Source organism: Balaenoptera physalus, assembly GCF_965194825.1.
Source record: "Balaenoptera physalus genome assembly, chromosome: 13".
Lineage (NCBI taxonomy): Eukaryota > Metazoa > Chordata > Mammalia > Artiodactyla > Balaenopteridae > Balaenoptera > Balaenoptera physalus.
The window spans coordinates 105725684-105745430 of record NC_138892.1 but is presented as its reverse complement, the minus strand read 5'-3'; the positions used below and the strand labels follow the sequence as shown (position 1 = coordinate 105745430).

At 57.6% G+C, this 19747-nt stretch overlaps 1 protein-coding gene across 9 annotated transcripts in view; it reads left to right on the top strand.

Annotated features, from left to right (window-relative positions):
- Nucleotides 1-15176, top strand: part of SLC6A13 (solute carrier family 6 member 13) — a 32995-nt gene extending 17819 nt beyond the window's left edge. For 3 of the 9 annotated variants that reach the window (XM_082422110.1, XM_082422118.1, XM_082422117.1), the window contains 12 exons: nucleotides 1185-1269; nucleotides 1854-1986; nucleotides 2847-2981; nucleotides 8921-9024; nucleotides 9844-9968; nucleotides 11531-11643; nucleotides 11936-12073; nucleotides 12227-12403; nucleotides 12761-12863; nucleotides 13344-13444; nucleotides 14238-14435; nucleotides 14737-15176. In XM_082422110.1, coding sequence (XP_082278236.1) covers nucleotides 1185-1269; nucleotides 1854-1986; nucleotides 2847-2981; nucleotides 8921-9024; nucleotides 9844-9968; nucleotides 11531-11643; nucleotides 11936-12073; nucleotides 12227-12403; nucleotides 12761-12863; nucleotides 13344-13444; nucleotides 14238-14435; nucleotides 14737-14844 — 1520 coding nt within the window. In that variant the 3' untranslated portion in view covers nucleotides 14845-15176. Of the gene's footprint in view, nucleotides 1-1184; nucleotides 1270-1853; nucleotides 1987-2846; nucleotides 2982-8920; nucleotides 9025-9843; nucleotides 9969-10362; nucleotides 10431-11530; nucleotides 11644-11935; nucleotides 12074-12226; nucleotides 12404-12760; nucleotides 12864-13343; nucleotides 13445-14237; nucleotides 14436-14736 lie in introns of all 9 variants that reach the window. The other 6 variants (XM_082422113.1, XM_082422112.1, XM_082422111.1 and 3 more) reach the window with 6 other exon arrangements.
- The last annotated feature ends 4571 nt before the right edge of the window (nucleotides 15177-19747 follow it).

The window sequence follows — 19747 nt, the reverse complement described above, 5'->3', positions numbered from 1 at the left end:
GTGGTGACCTGCACCAGACTGGTGGTCATACCTGTAACGGGAAGGGTCAGATCCCAGATTTTCTGAAGGTGGAACATGCACAATTTGCCGAGCTGCATCCCAGCCTTCACTCCATCACAGACAAGCGGTGACGGGCCATTTCTAAGAAGATTAGCTTTCTCGTGTGTACAGTGGGGAAAACGCTCTCTGCCTTTATTGATATTTCCCAGGATTATTGTCCTAATAAAACATAAAGAGGAGTGTGAACACTCTTTGTGAAAAGTCCGTAGTCGCAGACGGGTAATTAAGAGCCGCTATTTATGGAGCGCCGGGTGGTCTCCTTTTCATTTACTCCACTTAACAGTCCTACACTGGGATCTTCTCATGTACATGTATTTATTTAAATTTATTTATTTATTTATTTTTGGCTACGTTGGGTCATCGTTTCGGTGCGTGGGCTTCTCACTGCGGTGGCTTCTCTTGTTGCAGAGCACAGGCTCTAGGCGCATGGGCTCAGTAGTTGTGGCTCACGGGCTCTAGAGCTCAGGCTCAGTAGTTGTGGTGCACCGGCTTAGTTGCTCCACGGCATGTGGGATCTTCCCGGACCGGGGCTCGCACCTGCGTCCCCTGCATCGGCAGGCGGTTTCCCAATCACTGCGCCACCAGGGAAGTCCCCTCGTGTACATTTAGAGACCACTGAAGTGAGGCTTAGAAAGCCACACGGTGAATAACCGGAGTGGGGCAGGGATTCAAGCCAGAGTCTTCTGATCTGTACCTGTGCCCTTAGCCCTCAGCTACGTCGCTTCCCTGGAAGGCATCCTTATTGTTCCTCAAAGGTCGTTCCTCAAAGGCCACTCTCTACAGGACAGTGGCCCAGAAATATTCGTATGTTTGAAGCTGATGGCGTGCAAAGCATCTTTCCTGAGGCCGCCCAATGGTGCTTTAATGAGAATGTGCTACACCCACCCCACCCCACCCGCCCCGCCCCGGCTCCACCCCGGAGAAGTCGGAGAGGGTGCAGTGGCTTTGTTGAGGTTATTATGTGTTTCGTTTTGTGTTTTATTATGAGGCTGTTTTGTTTAGGCACCTTCAGCCCAGATACCTTGCTTCCCAGTCTCCTGAAATTCCGCCCCACTCTCTGCTCACGTTACATACTGGCCGGTGACGTTTCTCTCGCCCCCCGCCCCGCCCTGGACCCCCGGCAGAACATTGCGTGGAGTTCCAGAGGCCCAGCAGCTCCGTGAACGTGAGCTCCGAGAACGCCACCTCTCCCGTCATCGAGTTCTGGGAGTAAGTGCGGCCCCTTCGCCATAGCAGTGTGGGTGGCGTGTGCCACAGATGGGCGTGGGGCTGGGGACCCCACAGGCTGCAGGGGACGAGTTTCTGCCTCCTCCTTTGGTGGCGTTGTCACCCGAGTGGCTTTTTCCCGCTGCGCCTGTATTTGTGGTTAGGGCAGGACTCTTCCCGGGGCTCTCCTTGCGCTGGGCCTGCGTGGGTCCCCCGATGTGGGTCCGCCCTCCCCTACGGCTGCGTGTGTGTTGCTTCTACTGCCCCGCCCCGAAATATTGGCATTCACCGAAGGCATGATTCCTAATATCAAAACGTCCTAACCCTCCGGTTGAGAAAATATGTGTTCGCACCCCCTTCTCTGGGTTAAACTGGTCCTCAGCCTGCCAGAGCAAACCTACCTGGGAACAGTTTGTCTTCGCCTCCCTCTCTGTCTACTCCCATCTCTGGGCAAATCAGAGCCTCACGGATCAGAGTGAAGGAGCCGACAAGCCTTTGAACCAGAGCGGGAGGCCCGGCTCCGCTGCCCTGCCCGGACGAGCTGAGGCCGGCGGCACAGGTGGAGCCGCTCACCCTTCTCTCCCCAGGAGGCGGGTCCTGAAGATCTCGGATGGCATCCAGCACCTGGGGGCCCTGCGCTGGGAGCTGGCCTTGTGCCTCCTGCTCGCCTGGGTCATCTGCTACTTCTGCATCTGGAAGGGGGTCAAGTCCACGGGCAAGGTCTGTGTTCAAGGGCCCCAGGCCCCTCCCTTCCCTGGACCACCCTGCTCCCCCCGGGGGGCTCAGCCACCCAGGGGTTCCCCAAGTTGTACCTAGTCGGGGATGGGAGGGAATGACCCCACGAAGATTTCACGTGTCTCTCTTCCTTGATTCTGTGCCTTTCCTGGATTCAGTGGTATGTCCTTCTGGTATTTGGGGAACTGGAATGGGAGAGAGAGAGAGAGAGGCCGGAGGGACACGTGGGGAGGAATCTGATCTTGGAATGCACCGCGCGTGTGGGCACAGCGCAAACTGAACACGGTTCACAGCGCCCCGTTTCATACAGCTGTTCTCTGGGAAAGCAGTTCCGTTGTGACTATTAATCTCAACATGACTGTCCGCCGCCCCGAGACCCTGGGGAGACTCGTTGCCCTGGCGTGCATGAGGGCATCCCGAGTGCTCCTGGACTCCTGCCCTGGCGGCCTCTGACCAGGCTTCCCTCCTAAGCTGGCTGCCGGGTTGTGCTAAGCTTGTGAGCTCTGTGGGGACAGGGGTCACGTGTGACAGAGCTTTTTGTCCCTGACGACCCTTGCCACTGTTCTAAACTTCTTGTTGGGAGCATGCCTAAGTTCGCTCAGTCACTCAGCAGATATTTGCTGGGTGTGTGTCAGGGAGCTGGAGGGAGGGAGGGCGGGAGGGAGTGGCCGAGGGCTGCGGACGGAGCAGCTGCGGGGTGAGGGTGAGCGGGGTGGGGAGGGGGGGGCGCAGAAGGCGAGCTGGTGACCTCTGCCGTGCGGCTGGCGGCTCCTCCCCCCGCCCCCCCCGTCCCCCACTGCTGGGGCTGCCCCAGTTCCTTACCTCCTCCTCTGCCCCTTGGCCAGGTGGTGTACTTCACAGCCACCTTCCCTTACCTCATGCTGGTGGTCCTGTTGATTCGAGGGGTGACGCTGCCTGGGGCCGCCCAAGGAATTCAGTTTTACCTGTACCCAAACCTCACGCGTCTGTGGGACCCCCAGGTAAGACGCAAAGATGGGGCCGTGCCTGTGCTCTGCTGGGCATCTCTGCTCCTGGACATCCCCAGGCATCTACGCTGAGGGGGGCGTCTCCACACATCTCGCCCTCCTGGGTTCACAGCTGCCAGGGAGCCCAGGGGCCCTGAGGCCCTCGTGGTGTTCTGTAGTGTTTCTGGGGGGCTGTAAATGCGTCCTAACAGCCTCTCCCCCAGGCTCTCCCCTCCCACTACCTGCCATCCCCTCTGGGCGTCTCCTTTCCTAGGGAGCAGCCTCTCTCTCTCCTGACCCTCCACTGGCCCCTCTGTCCCGCCCTCTGCCCACGAGGCCCGCTCCTGGCCACGGCCCCTAGCCCCTCCCAGGGCCAACTGGCTGGTGCTGAGTTTCCTGTGTGCTGTCCAGAGGCCCCCGGCCCTTCCCTCCCGGCCCTTCCTTCAGGGTCCACCCTCCGGGAGGCGGGGTGTCTGCTGACCGAGGGTCTGGACGGCAGGGCCTGTCCTGAGAAGCCTCTGCCGGGGCCTCGTCTTCTGTTTGGCAGCCGTTTTGAAGGCCGGCAAAGCCAGGAGGGGGCCGAGGGTGGAGAGGCCGCGGGTGAGCGCAGCCCAGAGCCCCGCCCGGCCCGGCTGCGGCCTGAGCCCGCTTCCCTGGCAGAGGTCCCCTCCCGGAGCCTCCTCCTGGGCTGGAAGGGCTGTGCCCCTGAAAGGGACGCCCAGCTCAGGGCGGGCCAGAAATCGAACGGCTTTCCATACATTTTTATAGTAAGGCAGCGGCACTGTCGCTGCTGAGAGGTGACAGGGGGCAACAGAGGAGGGGACAGCCCCCCAGCTCCCTCCGAGGCGGGGACTGTTCCCACGAAGGCAGTGGCTCCCCTTGTGCAGGATTTGGGGTGGCTCTTCTCAAGCCTCCCAGCACCCCCGGACGAGTTACGAGCTCTTCCATCCTGAGTCCTGCGGCTGCCAGGGCTCCCAGAAGCAGCAGACCACGCGAGCCCGGAAGCCTCCCCCGCCTCGGCCCGGGGTCTTTCCCCACGGCATCCGGTGGGATGTGAGCTCTCCCTCCCGCCCCCGTTTCTGAGACCGACAGGGACACAGGGGCAGGCACCTTGTCGCCGCGCGGACCCAAGGGCTGCAGTCGGGCCTTGGAGCCAAACTGTAGAACCGCAGCTGCTGAAGCGAGAAAACCCCCAACGTCATCTCTGCAAACTTCTCGCTGCACAGATGAGCAAACAGGGCCCAAGGTCACGTGGAAGGAACGGCAGGCCGGGGCCCAAAGTGCCGTGGTGGATCGCAGGCAGCAAGCAGGGGGTTGCGGGGCAGCAGAGCCGGGCGAGGCCTCGGAGGCCGGGTGTCGGTTCGGCTTGGATCCCTCACGCAGGAGGGAGCCGCTGCGGTTCTGGAGCAGCGGTGTGAACCGGTGGCTGAGCCACAAGCCGCCTTCGCCTGGAGATCAGGCTGCGAGACAGGCAGGTAGAATGAAAGAAGAAAGGGAGAGAGGGTCCAGCGTCTCTGGAACTGACCTATGGCTTCTGTGATCGACGCTCTGTTTGTCCTGACCAGCTATTTAGCTAACAACTGCTGAGCGCCCGCTATGGCCCTGGCATCGTTAAGAGGGTCACAGGCATTATTTCAGCTAATCCTCACCGCTGACCAATGAGGTATCCCCATGTTATAGACAGGAAATTAAGGCCTAGAGAGCTTAAAGAACTTTCCATCCACACACCTGCACCTGGAATCCAGGTCGGCATGATGACAAGTCCCACAGGTTTTACGGTCTCTTGAAGGCAAAGTCCTGTCTGCTCGTCTTTGTTTTTCTCGCAGCTCATTCATTCAGCAAAGATTTATTGAGCATCTATCTTGTGCCAGGTATGTTCTAGGTGTAACGTTTGCTATGTAATAGCTGCCGGCAAATATGAAGAAGGTGGACCAGAGTGCCTTCAACTCTGAGAGTTAAAAGGCCGTAATTCTGTGTCTGGGTTACTGCAGGGACTAAGACCTCTTTCAGTCTTCTCTCCAGGACACCATCCTTCCAACCTGGGCAGCTGCAGGTTGTGCAGGCAGCGATGTCTTCAGAATCCTCTGAGCCCAGGGAGGGAGACGTTCCAAGAGCCAGGCTTGGTCCTGAGCTTCCGAGCAGACTTATTAACGGCTGGTCCTGGCCTCCTGCTGAAGCCCGCCTTTATGTCAGTGAGCAGAGCAGCCTCTGCAGGGCGGAATGCCCCCCGCCAGAGCCCTAATGGAAAGTAGCTGGCGCTCCCCAGGAAATGTGACAATGCCAACCTTCATTTGCCTGGCACTTGAGAAAGTTGCAAAATTCCTGCAGCACAAAGACCAGAGTGCCTCTCTCGGCCAAGCTCTCGGTCTGGAATGGAAGCCAGGCAGAGACACTGCTGGGTTTATCTCATCGGCCAGGCTGCTGTGCGGTGGGGGATTGCTGCCTCTCCCGGCACCCCCAGTTCCGTCTCTTTCCCACTGGGGAGCGGCCCCGGGAGACTCCGCTGGTGCAACGTGTGCTGGGTCCTGGCGCTTTTTCTTTCCTTCACCCTGACCCTTTGTTCCATTGCACTTTGGTAGATCGATAAGGACAGGGGCTGGGGATGGGGTGTCCAGAGAGTCCATGTTGAACACCTGAAATCTCTACCTTAGGCTCTCTAAGGAAGGGTTTATTTAGGGAAGGAGGTTGGAGCCATTGATTAGAACAAGTCTTTTTGTTTTGATGTCGTGCCTTGAAACCTACGGGACCTTATTATTACTGGAAGGTGAGTTGCTTCTTTAAAATAACAACAAGAAGAAATAGGCCAATAGCTGACACGTGTATTATGTGCTTACCGTCTGCCAGGCCCTCCCCTAAGTGCACAACACAGTTTAGTCCTCACACTAATCCCACGAGTTAGGTGTAGCCTCATTTTACAGATGAAGAAATTGGAGCTTAGAAAAGTTAAGAAATTTGCCCCAAACTACGAAACAAGCATGGAGGGGGAGCTTGGGTTTCATCCCAAGTCGTCTTTTGGGGGTCTTCTGCCTTAATCACCTGATATACATTTCCCAAAGAATATGAATTATCTGAGAGTTTTAAGGGCTGATTTTTATTATTCTAGAATTAATCCTGAAGTGGGATAGGGAACTAATATTTCTTTATGTGTTAGGCATTTTACATACATTATTTTATTTTTATTTGTTATTTTACCCATTTTATTTCTTAATATACCCATTTGTTATTTTACTTGTTATTATACCCATTTTCCTGATGAGAAAATTGAGGTTCAGAGAGGTTAAGTGATTTGCCTAAGATCACACAGCTAGTTATTAACAGAGTTAGGAACTGAACTCCGTTCAGTTTGACTCCAAAGCCCAGGCTTACATACGACTGCCTTCCTGAAAATAGAAAACGTAATAGTCCTTGGGGTTGAAAACATCTTTCCTGGATCTTCTAGAAATTCTCTCTTCCTCTGTCCCCCCTCCAAGACCTCTTTTTAGCCCACACTCCCTGAAGCGTTTTTCACTTGTATTGTCGGGCAGTCTTCTGCGCCAGCCAAACACACACTGGAGCTTTGTTCCCGAAACCAGGGCTCCCGGACGGGGCACGTGGCAGGTCGCCTGCGGTGGGAAGAGAATGGCTTGCCCTGCTGTCCTCCGGCCCTTCCCGCGGCCCCGCGGCTCTCCCGCCCCAGCAGGCTGGCCGGGAGCCGCTGCGCGGAGCCGGCTCACCCGCCTCCAGCCAGTCTGAGCCCCGCACTCTGAACTCTCAGGCCTCCTGCTGCCTTTTCCTCCGTTCTCCTCAACCTCTCTTCCCAACTCGGTCTTAGTCTCTCCCCCTCCGGGCGACGTGACCTGCCAAGTCACAGTTTTTCTTGTTTCTTCTTCCCAAGCCCACGTCTGCAACACTTCCTAACCGTGGGATCTGCACGAGTGCAGCCACGGAACATCTCCGAGGAAACAGAGTTTCCTGCGTGGACGGTGGGTCAGGCTGCAGCCTGGCCCCGCCAGGCACGGGGAGTAGGCCTCTGGGGCCGTGTCCTGGATCACCGGCCTGGAGAGGCCTCCCCGGCCCTCCATCCCAGCCTGGCGGGATCCTTCCTGTACGACCTTAGAACCTCTTGCCACACCAACCCACGCTCGGGGCTGCGATAATGAACAAAAGGGGACAGTGACCTTCAGACCAGAGGCCACTGGGTCTTCCTGGGAGGACCTTCCTCACAGTGTCTGGGGCAGGTTTAGAAGAGGAAAGGGTTTGAGACGTTGCAAAGGAGCGACCAGGCTCCCCGAGGCACGTCCTCGGCCCGGGGCGTCCACGGAGTTTTGTGGCCTGTCCTCGGCTTCTCTCCTTTCGTTCCTGCCCTTGCTTTCTCCAGCTTCCGAAATAAATTCCGAGACCCCCTCTCCTTTCCCCATGATAATTCTTCCTGAGGTTTAAAAAAGTTCCCCTTGGTGTTTTCGACCTTGCCTATTTCCTTGCTGGCCCTGGCTCCTCCCTTGGGGTCTTCCTCTGTGCTTCCTGCCCCGGACACCCTGTCCCTGGTGGCAGCTCCTGCCTCCCTAATGCCCTGGGGATGGGGGTCCCCGTGGGCAGGAGGGGCAGAAGGTTAGAGACAGTCTCCCCTTGTCCTCACCCTCTTCCCCGCTCTGTCTGCATCCCTGCAGAAGTGGAAAGAGAGCAGGAGGAGAGAGTGCCCGGGGTGGATGCCAGTTCTCAGGGGCTGGAAGGCAGGGGTTCCCCCATCTGACTGTTCATTAGGGTCGACCAGGAAGCTTGGAAACAATACAGGTTTCCGGGTTCTCCTCTAGGCCTAGTTCAGGGTCTCACCTGGGGATGCTGGCTGAGGAGTCTCTGTTCTGATGCTGTCAGCTGGCACGGGTTCCCTCGGACTCACTGCAAGGCCGAGGAGAGTGGGCATGTGGGGGGCTGAGTGGTGCGAGAGGAGGGAGGTTAGGGGTGGTCAGGACGGTTAGGGATGTGGGGAGGGAGCAGGTAGGGGCTGAGGAGCCGTACACAGAAGCAGCTGAGGCTTTGGTGCCCGTGGGCCCTGCGAGCCCGATTTTAGTGGAAGGAGAGCAGGGGCCTGTTTGGGGGCTAACGAGGAGGGTGGACATGAGACAAGAAATGGGGACCCAAAAGTGTTAGGACACCAGCCTGGCGATGTCCGCGACCACGGTTTGGTGCTCAGGTCCCCTGAAGGCAGGAGGTGCCCGGGGAGGGTCTGTGGCCCCAGGACCCCACCTCCTGCGGGTCTGCAGCACGGCGAGTCCCGTTCGCCTTGATCTTCTTTCTCTTTGGGATGTTATTCTAGCTGTTAAATCTAAATCATAACATTCACAGGCTGGGCCAGCCAGCTGAGATAATAGCAGGAACGGCCATACCCTATGTTTAGCTGAGAGCCATCTTCCCCCCAGGGAGTACAAAGCCCTTTACAGATGGCTTCTGTTCATCCTCTTGGCTCCCTGTGACCTGAGGCTCACTCTTCCTGTTTTGCAGAGGATGTTGAGGCGCGAGGGGCAAAGCTACATGCCCGTGAAGGCACTGATGCAAAGGACCCACATCCCCGCAAAGCCTGTCCCTGGGATCCTTCCAGTCTCGGCACACTGCCAGGGGGGCCTGGGGCGGGAGAAAGTGGAGGTAGCGCCCTGGGCTTTGTTTCCATTACAGAAAAGACGGGCCAGGCCTCACTTGGTTCTAGAGCACCAGCGCATTGGCCACCATCGTGGGTCCTTTAGTCTTTCTCCAATGCCTGATGCCCATGCCATCCCGGTGGCGCCCGAGGAACTCCGTCTAGGGGCCCGGGAAGTCGAGCGCATCAGAATAGCATGGCCGCGGGGCTGCCTGCGCGGGCTGGGGGCAGGGGTCTGCCATCCTCAACCCGTGCCTGGCTTGGCTGTGGGCCCGTGTGGTCCGTGGAGCCCAGACAGCCGGGCTCCCCTGAGGCACCGCTTTCTTGCCTTCTCCCTGCGCAGGTGTGGATGGACGCGGGCACCCAGATCTTCTTCTCCTTCGCCATCTGCCTGGGGTGCCTGACGGCCCTGGGCAGCTACAACAAGTACCACAACAACTGCTACAGGTGAGCGGGGGGCGGGGCCTGAGCGCCTATCCCCCCAGGTGTGCTAGATCAGGGGAGATGTGGAGGGTGCACCAGCTCGTGGGTTTCCCTACGCCCCACCTGCCTTCACGCCATTTTCCAACCCCCAGGGCTGCCAGGTGGTGAGAGGAGCCAGTGGCCGCATGGGCGAGGGATTGCTTCCCCCAGGACGGGACGGTGATGGGTGGCCGGGAAACCCCCGCAGGGCCCAGCCCGGGGCTAATGTAGAGGGCAGTGGGCACAGGTGTGCAAGCAAACCGGCTCGGGTGTGACGTCATACAGTAGAGCCCGGTCCTGCCTGCTCTGTACCTGCGCCCCGGCAAACACTGAATCCCCTCCCTGTGGTTCCCTCGGGCCCACCTGGTTCACGTCAGAGAATTTAAGCTAATTTTAGCATTAGCTAAACAAAATCTCGTCGTGCGTTTCACAATTGAATTTAGGTGAGTAAGGAGCATCTGTTGCTTGGGTTCTCCGCGCCCCTCTCCTCTCCATTAACGTGCCGGCATGGGCCGGGTCACGGGTAGTGTCCCAAGAGGGGCAGTGGCAGCATGACGGGAAAGGGGAGCTGTGTGGCCATGGGTAATGTTTAGATTCTGTTACTTCCTTAGGGTCTCATTCTTGCAGGATGACCGTGGGTTTAGTCCAAGTCTGAGCCCATGGAGCTGGGGGGACAGAGCCAGCCCCTTGGGTTCCCTCTGCCCCTGGCAGGCGGGCGGCGTCCCCTGGGGTTCCTGCGTCCCGGCCTGAGGCGCTAGCTGCCCCTCTGACCCTCCTGTCCCCACCTCCCCGCCCCGCCCGCAGGGACTGCCTCGCCCTCTGCTTCCTCAACAGTGGCACCAGCTTCGTGGCCGGCTTTGCCATCTTCTCCATCCTGGGCTTCATGTCCCAGGAGCAGGGGGTGCCCATCTCTGAGGTGGCCGAGTCAGGTGGGTGGTGTTTTGGGGGGTGGGGGTGGGCCTAAGACAGGGGACTCTGTGAGCTTTGTTTGAACCTTCCCCTGCCGCCTGGATCTGCAGGCATTCCTATTGTCACCTTCACTGTGGGTGACATCTCAGTGGCTGCGTCCTGGGAAGACCTGGGATGGACTTAAACAGCAATTCCAGCTTCAAAAGGCGAACGGGTGTGCAGAGAACTTTGTCCTCCCCACCCCGGCCTCCAGCTCCTCACCCTGGAAGCAACCAATGTTACCAGGTTCACGGTTTTCCTTCCAGAAATAGTTTAGGCTTTTATGAGAAAAAGAATGCACACACATCTGTACATACACATTCAAACACGCGTCCGTATTACTGTTTCTGTTTCTTACACCTTGTAACAACCAAGTGATAACGTGCTGTGTACATTGTCCTGCATCCTGCCGTGTCTCGTTCCCTTTAAAGTGTGTCGCAGAGGTAAGTTGACTCCCGGCACACGGAGTTTCCTTCTTTAAGTGCCTGCCTTCCCACCACGCGGTGCTGCTCTCGCTTTTAAATAAAATCACGGACGGGTCCCCCATCCGGGTGAGCGGCCAGTGTTTGCCTTGCTCACCCCCTACGCCTGCGGACCACCCACGTGCACCTGTAACAAGATGATTTTGATCGTGGGGTTCACAAGCTCCCCCCGTCACACAGGGTGCCGAGCAACGGGAAACTGACATCGCTGGTTCTTATTAAGAACGATCGTGTTTCTCTTTTATGAAGCACCGCTTTGTGCCAGGCTTGGTGCCATGCGTTCGCTGGTGCGTGGGGCAGGTCCCAGCGGCGTGGGAGACGGGCGGAGGAGCTGACCACCGTCCCGGGTCCCTCGGTCATACCCTTCCTTTCAAAGGAAGCTTCCTATCGAGGACCCGGGCACTGGCATGTGACCTGTTCCTGCCGTGTGAGCCAGCTGAGGGCAACATTAACGTGTTTGAGAGGATGTGTGTCGTGGGTATTCTGAAACTCACGCCAGCTCACTTGCTGTAAGGTGACAGAAAAGGCTCGGGGCGCAGAGGTGGCCAGCGGTGGCCCCAGACCCAATCTAGCCTTGGAGGTATTTTCTTTGGAACTTTACGGAAACCACACAGCACTTGCCCTAAGGGGGCACGATGGCTCCAGGTCTGTCAGGCCCCACCACTCCCTCCTTTTACACTGGGGCAGCTTCACAAACGTCCGTGGCCTGCCTGGCCCCCAAGCTCTTTGTAAGTTTGAAACCTCTGGTTTGGGGGCAATCGATCTGGAGAGTGAGCCCTCAGGATTTGAGGTAGAACTTACAGAAACGCAGGTGATAGACCCCCTTCCTCTTTTCTTTGGAATATCCTTTAGAATACTCACAGCCTTTAGGTTCTGTTCCTGCCAGTGAGAAAACAGTGGGCGGTGCCTTGGAGACTGGGGACCGGGTCAAGGGTTGGGTGGCTTCTCCTGGGTGAGGACGGCGGAGGGGGATAGCTCTGGGGCTTCCGCTGTCCCATGTCCCACACTGGGAAGCCCACCTTGGGGTGGCACTGGGCTGTGTCCCTCTCTCCCTGCCGCAGGCCCTGGCCTGGCCTTCATCGCCTACCCCCGGGCTGTTGTGATGCTGCCCTTCTCGCCCCTCTGGGCCTGCTGCTTCTTCTTCATGATCGTCCTGCTGGGACTGGATAGCCAGGTATCGAGAGGTGGCCACGCAGAGCCCGAGAGACGGTGGTGTGTGTGGGCTGGGGGCAGGGAGCAGCGGGCATGACCTTGAACTTGATGCCCTGAAGGCCCTTAAAACAGCTGGGGGCTGGGCGAGGGTCAGGCGTGGATGCCCTGCCAGGGAACGAAGGGAGCTTTGGAGGGTGGGTCAGCTCTGGGGCTGGCAGGAGGCTGGCAGGGCTGCCCCCGGAGCGAGGCGCCAGCTGGTTGATGGAGCTTCTCGTGAGGGCTCTTGCCCTCCAATTCTTCGCCCTCTCATCCAGTTTGTGTGTGTGGAAAGCCTGGTGACGGCGCTGGTGGACATGTACCCCAGTGTATTCCGCAAGAAGAACCGGAGGGAGGTCCTCATCCTGGGGGTGTCTGTCACCTCCTTCCTCGTCGGGCTGGTCATGCTCACAGAGGTGAGGGGCTGGGCGGCTTGCAGGTGGGGCCCGGCGAGGAGGAGGAGCCCAGGTGGGTGACTGCCACCTGGCAGGGGGAGCAGGCCGCTGTGGTTTCAGGTCACCGCCTTCTGGGCTTCGGGGCCCGGGGGCCCTGGTCCTTTCCCACCCCAGGAAGCACTGACCACCTGGCTGTGGGCACGGCTGAGGGGTGCTTTGGCTCCACGGAAGCTGAGAGGTATAGAAGTGTTGGGCTGGGAAAAATCGCCTCTCCAGCAAGATCCCATGAGTTCCCAGGCAGCTGACCCACGTTCCAGGGACAGACTTCAAAGGCAGAAAGGGAGCCCTGGGGTGGGTGACATTCTGAGTGATGTCTCAAGGGAGAAGGAGGGAGATGGAGCTCGTCAGCTTGATGATACCCATGACGGCCCCTATCCTGACCCTCTGCCAAAAATGCACACTGTCCTGGACTTTTGGGTCAACCCCTGCGTGTTCTCAGGGATGAGCTAACAATGGCTGTTCCATGCATCTTCTTTCCAAAAACAATAATCAAACATTATTATTGTCCCACGTCTGCCGAGTGCTTTACAGCTTACAAACTACACTCTCTTTTACTCTCTGTCTCCTGTAATCCTCCCCACCTCTGCTCTGTGCCCCAGGGGGGCCTGTTTCCTCTGGATAAAGCTCTGTCTCTCTCCTCCCGGCCAGGGCGGTATGTACGTGTTTCAGCTCTTTGACTACTACGCAGCCAGCGGCATGTGTCTCCTGTTCGTGGCCATCTTTGAGTCTCTCTGTGTGGCGTGGGCCTACGGTGAGTGACTCTTCCCGTGGTCCTGCCCAGGGCTCTCGGACAAAAGAGAGACCTCACTGCTCACACCCACCTTCTCCTCAGACTCCTCTCCCTCCCAACCTCAAAAATCTCAAGAATCCTACCTACATTGCTACCATTGGAAAAGCCCTCCAGAGGTGGCCTTGTCTACCCTCCTGGTGATGGCTGCTCCCAGATCACCCAGGTGGGCCCATGTCCCGTCCTACCCAGAGCTTTTCAGCCTTTAACAACCTTGATCATCAGAAAGTTCCTGCCTTTGCCTAAGCCAAGTTCTGCCCACTGCTGTTTATGCCAACGAATCCCATCCAGGAAAGAGTCTGCTCCCAGCAGGGATTTGAGAAGACAGCCACGATGTCTTTTACTGACTGGTCCTTGCCCTTCCTGGTTGGTGTGGTCCCCATCCTGATACTTTGGATGCTAAAGGATGTCCTTTCTCCCCCTTCCTTCTCTTCTTCGTGGCAGGAGCTGGGCGCTTCTATGACAACATTGAAGACATGATTGGGTACAGGCCGTGGCCCCTTATCAAATACTGTTGGCTCTTCCTCACACCAGCTGTGTGCACAGTAAGATAACCTCTGGGAGGAAAGCCAGATGAAGGGAGAGAGATGGTAGAGCAGGAGGGTAGATGGGCCGTAGCCCTAGAAGGCACTTCTCCGTGGGGATTGAAAATCATTTAAAAGTTTCATTCATCCTCCTGTTGGGTTCTAGAAAATGCCAGCAGGATAGATTCTTCCTTTCCATTTCACAGAAGGATAAACTGAGGGCCAGGGCTGTCAGACTCAACCCCACAGTGTGAGTCTAATGTGGCAGGTGCATCGGGCTGCTGAGAACAATACTGATAAGCACCGAGATAACAACAGCAGTTCCAGAGCACTTACTTCCTGCTGGGTACCAAATGCTTTACATGTTTAACCCAGTCAATCCTCACAAGAACCCCACGAAGTAAGAATTACCATTATATTCACTTTTCAGGTGAAACGGAAGCCCCAGAGGTTAAGCAGTTCACCCAAACTGGAAGGTGGCCGAGAGCTGGGGCTCAAGCCCAGGCAGCTTGGCTCCGGAGTCTGGGCCTGAGCCACTGAGCGCTGCTGCTCTGGCTTTACCTGTGTCAGCAGCGCCCACTGTGCGCCAAGTATGATGAGGCCGGGGGGACCCAGGCATGACCCCCGCCCTCCAGGTGCTCATGGCCAGGCACAGAGCCATGTCCCAGTTGAGGATGCCCAGGGGCACGGGGACCCTGGAGGGACAGGATGGGTGCCCCGGAAGTACCTCCTGGGGGTGTGGATTTTGAGCAGATGTGGATGGAGTTGGGAGGCAGATTGGCCCAGCTGGTCGGGGGGACCCATGCTCCCCCAGCCGCGTCTCTTCTACTCTCACCCTCAGGCCACCTTCCTCTCCTCCCTGATCAAGTACACCCCACTGACCTACAACAAGAAGTACCTGTACCCGTGGTGGGGCGATGCCCTGGGCTGGCTCCTGGCTCTCTCCTCCATGATCTGCATTCCCGCCTGGAGCTGCTACAAACTCAGCACCCGCAAGGGCTCTTTCAGAGAGGTAGGGAGCTGGCGGGGAGGAAAGCAGTCAGAGGATGAGCCGGGGTCCCCTTGTTGGCAGGTGGCCGCCTGCCTGGGTAGAAGCTGGCACACGGGAGGGCCAGGGACCCTGGTGTGGGGTCAGAGGGACAGAGGGAGTGCTGAGCAGTCTCAGGAAGAGACAGGTGCCTCCAAGCACCGCTGTGGTTAGGGTGTTGGCACCTGGAGAGCAGGCTTGGCACCTCTGGGGAGGTAGCGATGAGGGACGCTGGCAGACTGGCCCCCTCTCTGGCTCATGACGGACCCCTCCACTCTGCTTGCAGAGAGTTCGCCAGCTCACGTGCCCAGCTGAGGACCTGCCCCAGTGGGCCCGAGCGGAACCCTCTGCCCCGGCCACGCCCAGGACGTCGGAACTGGAGTCTCACTGCTAGGGGGCAGGTCCTGGGACTACGGGCCAGTGAACCTGGCTGTGGGGACAGTTGCAGAGGGAAGGCACAGAAGCAGCCCTGCTGTGCTTCTCTGCCCCGCACCACCCGGGGTAGACAAGATAAGAGGGGACATGCTGGAATCCACCTCTGAGCTGGGCATCTCCCACCCCCACTTCCCTGCTCCAGGGGTGGCTGGACAGGTGTGAAAGGCCAGGATCAAGAGCATCCCCTTTGAGAGGGGCCTTGGGAGGCTGGGTGAGGCTGCAGGCGGGGGCGGGGTGGGGAGAGCTCTGTTTGGCGCCCTTCATTCCATTAAACCCACGTTCTTCCCACCAGCTGCTAGCAGTTCCGCCTGGTTTCTGCCCCGCCCCACCCCCGCCTTGCTGCCTTGCCCACCTCCTCACTTTAAAGTGGGGCTTTAGGGGCTTCCCTGGTGGCGCAGTGGTTAAGAATCCGCCTGCCAAAGCAGGGGACACGGGTTCGAGCCCTGGTCCGGGATGATCCCACATGCCGCGGAGCAACTAAGCCCGAGCACCACAACTACTGAGCCTGCGCGCCACAACTACTGAGCCTGTGCTCTAGAGCCCACAAGCCACCACTACTGAGCTCTCGTGCCACAACTACTGAAGCCCGCGTGCCTAAAGCCCGTGCTCCGCAACAAGAGAAGCCACCGCAATGAGAAGCCTGCGCACCGCAGCAAAGAGTAGCCCCCGCTCGCCGCAACTAGAGAAAGCCCGTGCGCAGCAACGAAGACCCAACGCAGCCAAAAATAAATAAATCAGTTAATTAATTAAAAAAAAAAAAAAAAAGAAAGGCGATGGAGGGGAGAAGGAGGAGGCACCTGAGCCCCCACTGGAGGAAGGAGGAGGAGAGCAGCTGGGCTTCTTCCTGCCCGATTTCCCCTGCCGTTTCCTTGCCTGACCTCGCCTGTTCAAATTGTGTGCGCCCGCCAGGGGCTTGGTGCCAGGGGTACTAGCTGACAGCAGGGACCGCGGGCGGAGCAGGGCACTACCCGGCTCGGCCAGCAGAGGGAGCCGCTGCCTCGGGACCACCACGCTGCTCCGCTCGGAAGATGGATAGATGCGGATGCGGCACCCCCGGCGCGGCCACGATGGCGGCGCACCGCGGAGACCTGCGCTCGGCTGCGGGGCCTGAGCGCGCAGATGCGCCCAGAGAGGAGCCAGGTGGGAGGCAGAGCCTGGGCAACCTCGGGGTCAGCGGGTCTGGCCTTGGCCCCCGCCCCCCCGGCGCCCACAGGTGTGCTCCGCAGCCTGGCTCTGCGCAGGTGCCTGGAGGGGGCGCGTGTGTCTGCGGCGCATGGGGGAGCGGGGAACACACAGCAGCCCTACCCCACGCATGTCTGCCTGTGTCCCCACCTCTGTTCATGTAGCTCTTCTTCCGGAGCTGTTCCTGGGAGGTGCAGGGCATTTCCTGGGTGATTTTCTTACGAGTCAGTTAGTGGGAAAATGCACTGAAGTCTTCAGGTTTTGATTCTTTGCTGTTGGGAGAGTTTATTAAAATCGGTGACAGCAGCCCTGCTGTGTGTTGGCCTTGGTGGTTCCTTCCTGGACGGTGGCTGGGCACCCCCCAGTGTGCCAGGAGCAAGGCAGTCCTAAGATGGGAGAAATAAGTCTGCTAGAGAAACGTGTGGGCCTCGAGGTCCCACACCTGGCGTCTCCACCCATCTGAGGACATTTGCAGGACACCTACTACATGGTGCTGTGCTCAGGACTCACGAGGAGCAAAAATAGATACATCTCTTGAAGGACAAAGGATGACAAACGCTATGGAAGAAAAGCAAGGTCTCTAAGAAAGAATAAGTGGGCATGGGAAGGATCCTGAGGACTTAGGGTTGGGGGTCTGGGAAGGCTGTTCTGAGGCTGAGGTATGTCTCTCTCTCCATCCTATCAAAGTTGCAGGGATCTGCTAGGCCCAGGGAGGGAGGCGAGCAGTTCAGTCATGGTGATTTGAGCCCTATTTCGGAGCTTCATTGATGGTGCGATACAGTGTGAAAGTAACCCGTGGGCACCAGGATCAGGAGATACGGCTTCTAGTCCTCACCTGCCTCGGACCTGCTGTGTTTCTTGGTGGGATTCAGGTCTTCTTTTTTTGCAGATGGAGGTAATACCAGGCACCCCGCCCACACACGGGTTTGTTGTAGGGCTGGATGGGGTCATGGGTGTGAGAGCCCAACCGTGAGGTCATGAGACCAGTGGGGGGATGGCTGACGGGGAGCTGCTCTAAAAGCCAGGGGTCACGTCAGGGAACGGGAGCAGGAATACCCAGACGTGGCTTTACCCCCTCAAAGGAGTAGTGGGGGCACGGCTGCTTTCTGTCCCCTCTCCTGGAGCTCTGCCTGGAAGGGCAGATTCGGATCCTGCAGGTCCCAGAGGAAGAAGACAGAAAAGGAAGGGGAGCCCTTTGTCTAGAGGCCACACCTGTCAGAGAAGAGCACATCATTTAGCTTCTATTCACCCGAATTTTCTCATCTGTAAAATGGGCTAATAACTCCTACATTTCAAGGTTCTTGTGAGGCAGGCATAGAGCCTCAGGGCATGCGATAGCTGGAAGGAGAGAGGAGCGCAGCAGTACCCGGAGAGTTAGGACTGGAGCCCATGGAGACTGGGGAGCCACGGAGGGGGCGCTGAACCCGCCAGGCTGCCGTGGAGCCTCAGGCCTCAGACCGTGCTCAGATCACACCCAGGTCTCAGATCCACACACGTGCACACACACAGTCCCTCACTCTCCTCGGATGAATGTGCATAGACCCAGACACCGCAGTCTGCCAGGCGTGCCCCTTTACAGAGGCTGGCAGGCCTGGTTTAGGTCTATGTGCTCTGTGACCTTGGGCAAGTTCATCAAGTTTGCTTGTCTATAATATGGGAATAGTAGTATTTACATCACTGTGTTGTCAGAGTCCAGTGGAGGGTGTAGGGACAGCTGCCTTGGGGACATATTTCAAGCAAATCCACCCTATTTTCCATGATTCCACCCTCCCCCCACCCCTGCACTGGGCTGTCAATGAAACAGAAAAGCCCAGAAAGAGCTCAGCGACATCCTTGCTGCCCCCTGGATTCCCCAGCCCCAGGCATCAGGTTGCATTAGGCCCCAGAACGAAGGCTACGCATTTATTAACTAAGCATTTTTGCTAGGAGGCAAGAGAGAGGCAGAGCTAAAAGAACCCTGCATCCTGTGGCCTGAGAGTCTTGCTCAGCACCAGCAGTTTTGTCCAAGAAAAGCAAGACATGAGTCCTTCCAAGCCCTAGTCTATCCCCTGTTTCTGGGAGAGCAATGCCCTTTCAGAAGAGGGAAGGCTGAAATCAAAATTTCCCTCAACTTGCATCCATCCATCCTTCCATCCATCCTTCCATCCTTCCATCCTTCCATCCATCCTTCCATCCCTCCATCCCTCCATCCCTCCATCATCCATCCAAATGCCTACTCTGAGCCAGCACTATATTAAATGCTGGAGGCAGAAACAAAGAATTATGAAAAGTGACCCCTGCCCTCTAGATACTCCTGGTCTGGGAAACAGTTTGCTGCAGTGGAAAGCAAAGATTTTTGGAGCCAAGAGGCCCAGCTTCAAATCCCAGCTCCCTCATTTACCACCAGTAAATGAGGCCTTAGGACACATCATTTAGCTTCTGTTCGCCACAGTTTTCTCATCTGTAAAATGGGCTAATAATTCCTACATTTCAAGGTTCTTGTGAGGACAAAATGAGGTGACATGTAAAGCACCTGGGCTGAGTTAGGTGCTCAGGAACTAGGTTCCATGCCAGGCCTTCTAAAAGTATGCACGGGTTAGAAGATGACTGTGGTGAGGAGAACATTCGACGGGTTTCACTGCAGCAAGATAACGGATTCATTATTTCATCTTGACTCTGGGCCCTCCCCAGTATGGAAACAGGCCGGTCTTAGGTAGGCTTTCCAGGTAACTTAGGGAGCCCTACCTGTTGTACAATGGGGTCTCCTGCCCCCAAGAGTTCACCAGTTGTTCTGAATGCCCAGTGGGGGCTGAAGCTGCGGGGTTGGGTGGGCTTGAGTGAGGGAGTTCGGGTGTTAGAAGGAGGCGAGGTCAAACACGGCAGCTCTTCTCTCGTGAGGTGAAGGGGAGGTGACATGTGTATCCCCAGGTCCTCGCAGAAAAGCCGCACACACGGTAGGCATGAAGTAACATTTCTGAATGAATGACAGAGCTAGGAAATTCACTCTCTGCCCAGCGTGGTTTTCTTCCCTCTGGCGCCCCTTCCCGGAGAGGCTGGGTCTTCTGTTCTGAGTAGCTGCAGCCAGGTAACCACACGGACTTTGGTGCCCCTCTGCAGCGGGCTGTACAGTTGACACACGGCGGGGACAGGGACAGGGCATTGCAGCAACGCGATCACTCCATCCCCGCCGAGCGCAGGGGAAGCAGAGTGTGAATTCTGCCGGGGGCCAGCCCTTCTCTGCCCGAGCCCGCCTGGCTTCTGGACTGTTCTGGTTTCCTCTGTACGGGGAGCCTCAGGGAGATGCTGAGAGGGGCCTGAGAGACACTGAGCGGGGGGTGCTCGATGGAAAACTACAGACTGAGACTCGCGCTTCACACCCCAGCCCTGCGGCGAAGTTCTAGAACACACAGGGGAAGAACAGGCAAAGGGAAATTTCCTTTTCTCCTCACAGCTTCTCCTCCCCCCACCACCTGGGCCCGAAGAAGCGTCTTTATTGTCCGGAAGGGGGCACTGTCTTTCCTGAGTGAATGGCCCCGGACGGTCCTGTATGAGCAGCGTGAGGACATCTCAGAAACAGCGAGGAGGACCCGTTCTGGAGAAGCTCACCGGGCACGTAGGGGGGACGCAGATGTTTATTCCACAAGCACCAGTTCACCACTGATGGCCGTCAGGCAATCAGGCAAGTCCCAGCTGTGTGCTTA